Here is an 11,439-nt window from a genome sequence, read left to right as displayed (position 1 = left end):
TTACAGTTGTGGTTTGTATTCAACACATGTACAATATTGTACAGTTTGTTTTGCTAAATAAACAATGACAGGAAACATGCTGGGGTCAATTTGTTCTTAAACATTGGTAATACTGCACACATTATTTAAAAAAATACTCAGGTACTTAATTACTTGTGTATTTACTAATTATTGAATCGATATCGAAGCTAATAAATCAATATCGAATCGAAATCGAATCAAATTGAAGCCTCAAGAATCGAAATCGAATCGAATTGTGAAATTCCTAACAATAGCCCTAGTGTTTAATAACATTTCGTGATTGTGAATTATCTCATGAAGCATTTTTATGGGGATACAAATATTAATGACACTGAAACAAGTTTCATGAAATTGTTCTGTTTTATTTTTATAGAGAAATTAATTTGTTACAATGATAAAACACTAGCACCAAGAGTCCATGATACGCCTCATGCTCATGAATCTCATGCCACCCATATTGCTGAAGCTCCTGTACTCTCCAGGCCTGAAGTAGGACATCTTGCCTCTGTAGTTGGGCTGCTCATACATGAGCCAGTGGCCGTCCATCACATGACAGGACTGGCAGTGAGACATGCGGTAACGGTCCATGATGTTGTCACAGTCATCCATCATCTCGTACATCTGACCCATGAAGTTCTCCCTCTCGTAGATCCTCATTCTGTAAGATCCTCTGTGCTGTTGTGGAAGAGAAGTAATGTAAGTTATATATATATATATATATATACATACACACATATATATATATATATATATATATATATATATATATATATATATATATATATATACATTTTTTGTATTTTACAGTGATTACCCCAAGTTGATTTGTTATGGATACATTAAAATCCTCATAGAACTCACCATTGGGATCATACGGCAGGATCTGATGCAGTTGCTCATTCCAAACATTGACATGTAATCAGCGTACTCGCCCTTCCTGAAGAAATACCCATTTCCCATGTAGTTGGGATGATCATACATCATCCAGCATCCACTCTCCACTCTGCAAGAGTGACAGCGGTTCATGTAGGAGGAGAAGTCACCACTGTCACCCATGCACTCATAAGAGCGACCCTGGAAGTTCCTGTCCTCATAAAAGATGACCTGAAAATTAGTCAAAAATTCTGTTAATTGGTTGATCATGTATCCTGAAATAATATTTGGAATTTGGCAACATTACAATTCATATTTAAGTTGCTATATAACAATTTATAATTTAAATCAAAATGTTAAGAACACACTTTGCCCATGATGTCAGTCTGTTAACTGTTAACAAGTGGATATGGCTCCAATACACTGTTCTTTGCGCTTGGCTACCTTTATATACCTGTCCCAGTTCAAAGACTGTGTGTCCCCTATTGTATATGAATTCCTGACCCAGCATTGCAGTGCACTTGCCTTTTACATAGTCAACTGTGTTCTCCATTCTACATGTGACTAGATCATGCTTTCTACCTGTTTCAATGGTTCCTTTTTTATTCCTTTTTTTCAACAAGAATGAGGGGAATGTTTTCAGCGTTTTCCCCAATTAATTTTAAAATGCTTTTTGGCACAAAAAAGATTATTTTGAATGAATATATTTGGAGGAATCATCCAAAATATCTAGAGCTAAGTGGTTCATCTTATTTGTGGTAGATTAATTTTGAGCTCTGTCATATTTTCATAATCCAATTACTAGTAATACCAAAATTAATTCAAAATTTCCTTAGGCCGTGTGTCTACCAAAGCGTTTTTAGCCGGCTGAAAACGCTAGGCGCTCTGCTGAAAACGCCTAGTACTGGGCGCTTGAGAGTGTTTTGGCAGCGCTGCGTTTTTTCAGTTGAGACGATTCGTTGCTATGATACAGAATATCCGCAGCACAGTTCACTTGTAACTGATTTCGTAGACAATTTGTTTCATACTAAAAATGTATTTTTCATCCATTTTGTTCGGTTAGCTCTGCTGCTAGCTCTGTCTTTGTACAGAAATAATGTTTTGACAGTTGGTCGGTGTGATATTTGTCCCGCCCCTCCTCCACTGTGATTGGACGGCTGTGTAAAAAGTGACAGTGATGAGCGCAGCGTTTTACCCAAAGTTGAAAATTTTTCAACTCTCGGCGACCAGTAAAAAACGCTGGGCGCTAAGCGCTTGAGCGCTAAATACACGCTCAGTGCCTCGTTATGCTCATGGCGTTTAAAAAACGTGGCGCTCCCATTGAAAACAATTGGTATTTTACGCCAGCTGCGTGAAAAAACGCTTTGGTGGACACACGGCCTTACAGTCATGGAACTTAAAATGGATGCAATAAGGGAAATTAGATATTGCCAATCTGTGTTGCATATTCCAGGATCCACCACTCTGAATTAATTAGCTGGAATGACAATTCGTCCCTGCCTATACTCTGTTTTTAAAATTATATATTTTTTTATGTATTGAATGTTTTGGTATATGGTCACGGTATAACACAGTAGAGAGTATATACAGTGCTTAGCATAAGTGAACACACCCATGCTAAAGTTGATTAAAAAGAGGAAAAAAAATCATCTTTTGGAAATTGATCTTAATGCCTTAATGTAAAAAATGAAGAAAAATCCTACCTTTAAGGACACTAATTTTCTTTGTGAATGAATAATGTATTGTAAATAATTAAATGTTCTTCCTTAAAATACAGGTTGCATAAGTGAGGACACCCCTATGTTAAATTCCCATAGAGGCAGGCAGATTTTTTTTTTTAAGGCCAGTAATTTCATGGATCCATGATGCATCCTGATAAAGTTCCCTTGGCCTTTGGATTTAAAATAGCCCCACATCATCACATACCCTTCACCATACCTAGAGATTGGCATGGGGTACTTTCCATCTCTCAATGCAAATCAAATCAGCTATTAGGCTAACTGAAATAAAACCGTGCCAATTTTTGTAAACCGTGTAAACATATTTAAATAAGAGATAAATAAAAAAGAGGGAATATTATCTGGAAATGACACTGATTGTTCTCAAATCCGTCATAGTCTAGATACACCATGACTCAGTTAGTGAACGTATACCATTGTTGAGCCTAAAATATCTTGATTTTTGTACATTAGTTTACGTAACAAATTGGGTAGAGTATGGAACAAACACAATGTTCTTAAGTAAAAATTACATTTAAAGAGATAGTTCACTCAAGCATTCTCTAAACAAAAGTAGCCCTCACTGAATTTCATTAAATGGACAAAAATATATATTTTTAAACAATCTTTATCATAAGAAAGTCATAAGATTGCTAAATAAGTTGGTTAATTTACAAAATTAGCATTTTCGGGTGAACTGCCCATTTAAGATAGTATTTTAAATGTTGTTTTTGTGATACAGTGTTCAAAGTCGTATTTGATGTAGTGCAGTCTGATGTTAGTTTGCATTCCAGTATGCATTTGTTCTTGATAAAGGAGCACATAATGTAAGTTGGACTGTTGATTTAAAATCATTCAACAGTCTGTGTAGTTTTATAAATATACTAATAGCCATAAGCGGAGGGTGAACCAACTCTAGGGCAAGGCTACACGTGACTCCTCCTCAAAAACACATTTAAATAGAATGTAATGAAATAGTGCCGTGTAGCCTATCAACAACCTACACATCCCAGCATAAACACTCTTGTTATTGAATGTGGTTATGTTCACAAACCACTATAATTTGAACAGGCAAGCCAGAATATTATAAACATTGCCTTACCTAATGCAGCAAAACATACTTTTTCTTCAAATTCTGAATGGATTATCGTCTAGAAAGCGTGCAGAAAAGTGCTCCCTTTATAATCACTAAACTGTCACTCATCTTAATTGATCCCAATCTCAAAAAGTTCTGCTAATCGATTAAGCTGACTGAATATCTTAATTAGAATTTGACTGCAGGGGTCCTTTCTTCGTACGTCGCTAACTCAGTTAGCTGGATTTGATTGTTGACGATTTGCCATGATCTTGGAATGTTAGGTTCTTCGAAGCTCATCCTGGACTTGCTGTCATAGCAACAGGTCCTTAACCTTAAAGGGATAGTTCTATGGTTTACTCACCCTGAAGCCATCCTGTGTGTATATGACATTCTTCATTCAGACGAATATGACCGGAGTTATATTAAAAATTGTCCTGAGTGAATGGCTGTCTGTCTTTGGAAGTCCATCAAACGCATCTATTCATGATTAAAGAGCTCCACACGTCTCCGAGGGTTAATAAAGGCCTTCTGAAGTGAAGCGATATGTTCGTGTAAGAAAAATATCCATATTTAAAGCTTTATCGACTAAGAATAACTAGCTTCCAGCAGACGGCCGAGCAAGTTGACTTACGGCCAAAAGAGTAACCCTTGAACTTGACGCGCAACATAATGACGGCAATTAGCCTTTTTTTACACTTCCGGGTTCTGTTTCCGGCGCTCGCCAACACCAGGTAAACTTACTTCCAGTGACAACAACAATGGGAGAGTCCAAGAATAAGTGTTGCTGTAGCGTCCCTCGGTGCAGCAATTCTAAGCAAAAACAACCTTGTTTAAGTTTTCACAGGTTTCCTTTGAACGAAGACCAAAAAAAGAAATGGGTCATCGCTATTAGACGGGACGAAGGGGCTACGTTCATAATTCGGAGAGGTAGCATGTATGTCTGAAGTCAGCATTATACTGCTGTCGACTACATTCCAGGAAGTTCGCGGCTGAAGGTTGAATAGAAATTTCCATGTACTCCCTCAAAGGCTGTCAGCTTTTGAGAGATCTGCTGTTCGACTTGACGCGGATGTACGCATTCAAAAGCAGCCGGTGGAAGATGAAGATGCTCCCAACGAACCAGTCATGATTAAGAACATGACTAAGCGGCACGCCCACCTGCCGGTAAGCACTTATGTTAACTTTTGCTTGTGTATTTTGGTGATAACAGTGTAGACTGTGCCGTGACATGAAATACAAAAATAAAAACAGCATCATTAGTTGCTAACTATATTCTTTACATTTTTATAGGTGAAAAAAGATGAAGCTCTGCAGTACATTGAAGTGCTGGAGGCTAGGCTGCAGAAAATGTCACTAGAGAAACAAACAATAATGAGCAGATTTTGTGTTTCTGATCACACAGTCAGATACTATAGGGACGTCCCACGTGACGTCACGTCATTTGGAGCAGCCATTTTGACGGAATAGAAAATGCTGTACCGCCGGTGATAATACAGCTCGTCACGAAATATTTCTATCATGCCCGAGTGATGCTGTGCAGTTGGATGCGATCAGATACGTGATCATACAAAAGGAATATCTTTATACCGTATCCCAAAAGAAACAAAACGGAGAAACAAGTGGTTGGCGGCAATGAACAGGCAAAACGCTGATGGCGGTGTTACTGTTTGGCTTCCAACTCAACACAGTCCAACTCAACACAGCTTTGCAGTCTTCATTTTGGATCAGGTAAGTTGTCCCCTCGAAGGCTAATTAATGATTTCTCGGAGTTCGGGATCAAATGTTATAAATCCACTGTTGCCATAGAAATCCGCAATGTGTGTGTGCACACTACCATTCAGCATAACATAACAGGGCTCTCAAGTGTCACTCTGTCATGGAATGGCAGGACACAGATAGATTTAGTAACAGCAAGGTTTATTAAGAGCACAAGATCGATAAAGGTAGAAGTCAGATGAACAATGTAGACTAGATGAGAACTGAAGAGAATGGGAGTCTGTACGAGTCTCTTAACTGAATGCAGGCACACTTGGAGAACCGGAGAGAGGAAGGGTGAAGACCAGACTGGAAAGAGGATCAGACGAGCCGAGAACCCAAGGAGACTGGATGGAGACCGGATGATGAAGGTACGCAGACTAGCTGGTTTGTAAACAATGCAGGTTTTGAGGTAGAGAGTCCGGTAAGTCGGTGTAAAAGCGACGAGACCGGACAGAGAACTGACGAAGCTGCTGTGTATAAATAGTGCTAGAAAATTGGATACTGAGTGTCAACAGGTGGTGAAGGCAGGTTTAGATAATTAGTATTCCGGGGAAAGTAAACGAGTGGTTGGAGTGAGGATGTCTGGTGTTGATGATGGTGGATCCGTGACAGTACCCCCCTCCCTCCACGGCCCGCTCCTGAGGGCGGAAATGACCGACGGCGGGGACGTCCACGACCTCTCGGTGCTGGACGATCAGGATGAGCTGTATGGAAGTCTTGCAGAAGAGCTGGGTCTAGAATGTCTTCTCGGTGTACCCAGCACCTTTCTTCCGGACCGAAGCCCTCCCAAGCGACCAGATATTCTAGGTGGCCGCCCCGTCGTTGAGAGTCAAGGATGTCTTGTACCTGATAGATGTTGTCTTCCGATGGATCAATGGTAGGAGGAAGAGGTACTTCGTCAGCATCAGCTTCTGGAGAAGGAGGAACCAGAGGGTTAATGTACGGTTTAAGAAGTGATACATGAAAAGAGGGTGAAATACAGTAGTGTGCTGGGAGAGATAACCGGTAGGTAACTTCGTTGATCTGCCTCTGGATTGCGAACGGACCTATGTATCTGGGACTCAGCTTACGACAGGGCTGTCGGAGACGGATGTCCCTGGTAGAGAGCCAGACCTTCTGTCCAGGTTGATAGGTGGGATTCGCAGACCTCCGAGTGTCTGCCTGGCTCTTGTGTCTCCGAACAGCCCTCTGCAGATGAACGTGTGCTGAGTCCCAGACCCTCTCTTGAAACCAGTGATGGACTGCTGGGACATCAGAAGGCTCACCTGACCAGGGAAACAGGGGAGGCTGATAACCGAGGATGCACTGAAATGGAGTTAGACCGGTAGTAGATTGACGGAGAGAGTTTTGAGCGTACTCGGCCCAGGGTAGATATTGACTCCAGCAGTCTTGTTGACTGTGACAATATGACCGCAGGTACCTCCCGATTTCCTGAATCTTCCTTTCCGTCTGGCCATTGGACTGAGGATGATACCCCGAGGTAAGACTCACAGTGACTCCAAGGAGTTGGAAGAAGGATTTCCAGACGCGAGAAATGAACTGAGGTCCCCGATCTGAAACTATGTCCTCGGGAATCCCGAAATGTCTGAAGACTTGATTGAAGAGGTTTTTTGCGGTCTCAAAAGCTGTGGGTAAGCCAGGTAGCGGAATCAATTTACAGGCTTTCGAAAAGCGGTCTACAACCATCAAAACACAGGTCTGGGAGTCAGAGGAAGGGAGGTCGGTAATGAAGTCCACCCCGAGGTGAGACCAGGGTCTTGTGGGTATTGGAAGTGGAACCAGTTTGCCTTCAGGAAGATGACGAGGGACTTTGGCCATGGCACAGACTGGGCAGCTCCTCACATATCGGGAGGTATCCTGGGTCATATTGGGCCACCAATAGCGTTGTTGTAAGAGCGAGAGGGTTTGTTGGCTGCCTGGGTGTCCAGAGCCCGGAGATGTGTGTACTGAGTCCATGAGGGACAGACGCAAACGTGATGGGACATAGGTCCGTCCCTCAGGACCTCCCGGCGGAGCAGGTTCGGTTTGAGTGGCTTCGGTGATTTGATCATCCATACTCCACTGCATGGGACTGACTAACACGGCTGGGGGGAGGATGGGTTCCGGTTTCAAGGAGGTGGATTCTGGTTGATATAACCGGGAGAGTGAATCAGCCTTGATGTTCTTGGTTCCTGGACGGTAGGAAACAGTGAAGTTGAATCGAGTGAAGAAAAGCGCCCAACGGGCCTGACGGGTGTTGAGTAGTTTTGCTTCTCGAAGATACTCCAGGTTACGATGATCGGTAATGACTTCAAATGGGTACTTCGCTCCCTCCAGCCAGTGTCTCCACTCTTCAAGGGCTAGCTTGATGGCCAGCAGTTCCCGGTTGCCAATGTCATAATTCTGCTCCGCCGGGGACAGTTTCTTGGGGAAGGCACATGGATGGAGTTTGGATGACTGAGGGTAGGAGCGGAGCAGAAGGACTCTTTGAGTTTCTCAAAGGCATTGGTGGCTTCAGTGGTCCAGGACAGAGACTTGGCCCCTTTCTTTAACAGAGAGGTGATGGGTGAACTGATCTTGCTGAAACCTTGAATAAATCTTCTGTAGAAATTGGCGAACCCCAGAAAGCGTTGAATTTCCTTGATCTTGGTAGGTCGTGGCAAGTTAGCAACGGCCTCCACCTTCCTCTGGCCCATGGCGATGCCGTGTGGATGTATCACATAGCCCAGAAACTGGATGGTTTCCTGATGGAATTCACATTTTTCTAATTTAAGGAAGAGCTGGTGATCGTGTAGCCGCTGAAGGACCATCTTCACATGGCGGATGTGTTCAGACAGGTTGGATGAGTAGATGAGTATGTCGTCTATATAAACGACAACAAACCGATGGAGGTAATCTCTGAAGATCTCATTCATAAAACCTTGGAATACCGTGGGAGCGTTGGATAAACCGAAGGGCATGACCCTATACTCGTAGTGCCCAGCAGGAGTGATGAACGCCGTCTTCCATTCATCCCCCTCTTGAATTCGTATCAAATTGTAGGCACTGCGAAGGTCTAGTTTTGAGAAAATCCGGGCATCACGGAGTTGCTCCAAAGCGGCTGGAACCAGAGGAAGGGGATAACGAAATTTGACAGTAGAGGCGTTGAGGGTTCGATAATCAATGCAGGGGCGCAAGCCTCCGTCATTTTTTTTCATAAAGAAAAAACTGGAAGCGGCAGGGGACGTAGAAGGTTGGATGTATTCCTGACGAAGAGCCTCCTCGATGTACTCCTCCATGGCCTTCTGTTCCGGGATGGACAGCGGGTAGATCTTACCGCGAAGTGGTGTCGCCCCAGGCAGGAGGTCGATCGCTCAGTCCCATGGCCGATTAGGTGGAAATTTTGTAGCCAGTTGCTTGCTGAACACATCCTGGAACGCCCGGTAGTAGATGGGGATCTCAGGTTCGAAGTCGGTGGCTGGACTTTCAATCGTGGTTGAACCGATGGATAACTTGGAAACTGAGGTGGAAGAGGAAGAAGAAACCTTCTTGACAGGTGACAGACACTGAGAAAAACAGCTTTCTCCCCACTGACGGATTTCTCCTGTAGACCAGCAGTGCAGGGTTATCAGACAGACAGGCAGTGCGGCGTTGAGCAATGCGGATGCAGCGCTGAATGAGACTCTCCACACCGATGTTATCATCATAAATCACCAGTTGCAAATGTCTCGATTGAGACCCTGACGATAGGCGGTAATCAGGGCTGTCTCATTCCACCCGCTGTTAGCTGCCAGAGTGCGGAACTGTAATGCATATTCTGAAACAGATGACTTTCCTTGTCGCAGACGGAATAATTGATCGTGGATAGACAGAGCATTGGGAGCTTGAGAGAAAACTTCTCGAAAATGACCAATGAAACTTGACAGAGACTGAGTGACGTGCACGTCCAGTGAGAAGTGAAATGATGAAAGCGACCTTCGCTCTTTCCATGGGAAACTGTGAGGCTTGCATTTCCAGATATAGTTCGCACTGAAGCAAGAATCCGCTGCACTGCCCCTCCTCACCTGAGTAGGTCGCTGGTCGGGCCATGGGACTGCCAGAGGCAGATGAAGAAGACTGTGTGACTAGTGGATGAAGAGCTTGAATAATCTCCTGCAAAGTGGTGTTTACAGGAATCGGAGGTGAAGCGTCTTCATCGACATGATCCGTTGGCTCTTGCATATTGGTCCGGTCTTCTGTCATGGAATGGCAGGACACAGATAGATTTAGTAACAGCAAGGTTTATTAAGAGCACAAGATCGATAAAGGTAGAAGTCAGATGAACAATGTAGACTAGATGAGAACTGAAGAGAATGGGGGTCTGAACGAGTCTCATAACTGAATGCAGGCACACTTGGAGAACCGGAGAGAGGAAGGGTGAAGACCAGACTGGAAGGAGGATCAGACGAGACGAGAACCCAAGGAGACTGGATGGAGACTGGATGATGAAGGTAAGCAGACTAGCTGGTTTGTAAACAATGCAGGTTTTGAGGTAGAGATTCTGACAGAGAACTGACGAAGCTGCTGTGTATAAATAGTGCTAGAAAATTGGATACTGAGTGGCAACAGGTGGTGAAGGCAGGTGTAGATAATTAGTATTCCGGGGAAAGTGAACGAGTGGGTGGAGTGAGGATGTCTGGTGTTGATGATGGTGGATCCGTGACACACGCATTGAGCGTGACAGTCACTCATTTCGGTCTTTTGTCACGCTCTCCCGCCACACATTGTATTTCTCATGCTGAAAAACTATTTGTAATATATTTCATATGCCGCAGCGCCCAAAACTCTGTCCGCACCACTCTCACTGTGGAACCGGCAGGAATCAAGCTCACAACTCCTCTGGTGTTGTTCGTCGAGCTACACAATAGCCAATCAGAAAATAGCACTATTGTATCTGGGTAAGATTTAACACAACAACCAATGAAAAAAATGTACACGGTTCTAACGGTGTATGGGTTGACTACATTTTTCTACGTTTTTTTTGTAGCAGTGAAAAAAAAACTACCAACATTAGCTAGAAACACTAGTAGTAAAGAGTAGAGAAGAGAGCCGTGGAACTGCTCAGTTAGCTTCAGAGTCAGTAACGTTACTGGTAAATGCATTTACCTAACACACTGTAGCCAAATGTCAAAACGTTTTTATATAATTCTATTATTAGTATAATAATATACTAATAATATATATTACCCACGGCAATAGATCTATTATTAGGGGTGGCCCAGGCCCACCCCTAATAATAGATCCATTGCCACTGAGTAGCTGACGGATGTATTCCGTCAAAATGGCTGACACGCGGCTAGGGGTCACGTGACTGGGAGATCCCTATACAAAATGTCCCTCACATTAAGTTTTCCAGGTGTTCTGGGAGTCTGTTTGTCCATCTGCCAGCAATCTTGTGTACTGGACCAAAGCACAGAAGATGGGACAGGAAGCGTCTCCAAGCCCTAGCCCTGCTAGGGTCTTGGTTACCATGACTACGATCAGATAAGTTGGTTTTATTGCTGTTAAAATGTGGGCACATGGAAAACGCAGAGGCCATAGAAAAGACCCACAGCCCTTAAAACAGACTTTCCTGCATTTATTTATGGATGAACTGATCTGTAAATACACCCCAGGACACTGTGTGAATGATTTACTGTCTTGTGTAGTGTCTTATGACACTATTCTGTCTTTGATATGTATTTTATGATAGAACCAATGATCAATGTAACCCCACCTGTATCGTGTCTCCTATCTAATTAATCCTCATTTAATGACTCACCTTCTTATAGAATGCAGTGTGTGTTTGTTATATCTATCTGAGTATAAATGGACACAAACAGCAAGGCCTATGTCTAACCACACTTAAGACAGAGCCATAAATCCTCCCAACAGAGGGATTTCCCAGTTGGAAATTCCCCATTTCTTATTGGTTGAGCAAACCCTGAGAGGTGGAAATTTTCTCAGAGTGTTTAGTGTTCGCATTTATGAGGAAGAAACAATGGTATGGACGTG

The 11,439-nt window shown here is 43.1% G+C and overlaps 1 protein-coding gene across 1 annotated transcript; it reads right to left on the bottom strand.

The window, feature by feature from the left end:
• Positions 1 to 379: 379 nt before the first annotated feature.
• Positions 380 to 11,213, bottom strand: LOC143723996 (gamma-crystallin M2-like). Its single transcript, XM_077216969.1, has 3 exons — positions 11,207 to 11,213; positions 883 to 1,125; positions 380 to 696 (listed from the first exon to the last, which is right to left on the bottom strand). The coding sequence occupies exons 2-3, from the start codon at positions 1,075 to 1,077 to the stop codon at positions 424 to 426; spliced, it is 468 nt and encodes a 155-aa protein (XP_077073084.1). The 5' UTR covers positions 1,078 to 1,125; positions 11,207 to 11,213; the 3' UTR covers positions 380 to 423.
• Between the last annotated feature and the right edge of the window lie 226 nt (positions 11,214 to 11,439).

The sequence above is a fragment of the Siphateles boraxobius genome, unplaced genomic scaffold (assembly GCF_051911475.1).
Source record: "Siphateles boraxobius isolate OS27281-9 unplaced genomic scaffold, OSU_SipBor_1 7, whole genome shotgun sequence".
In the NCBI taxonomy this organism is placed as follows: Eukaryota; Metazoa; Chordata; class Actinopteri; order Cypriniformes; family Leuciscidae; genus Siphateles; species Siphateles boraxobius.
The sequence above is the reverse complement of the archived record's forward strand: the minus strand, read 5'-3'. Positions and strand labels throughout refer to the sequence as shown.

Bases quoted from the DNA above. Each gene is read 5' to 3' on its own strand.
- LOC143723996 (XM_077216969.1), bottom strand. From the start codon at position 1,077: ATGGGTGACAGTGGTGACTTCTCCTCCTACATGAACCGCTGTCACTCT. The intron at 697-882 runs GTGAGTTCTATG...CTTCCACAACAG, and splicing joins CCTGCCGTATGATCCCAATG to CACAGAGGATCTTACAGAAT.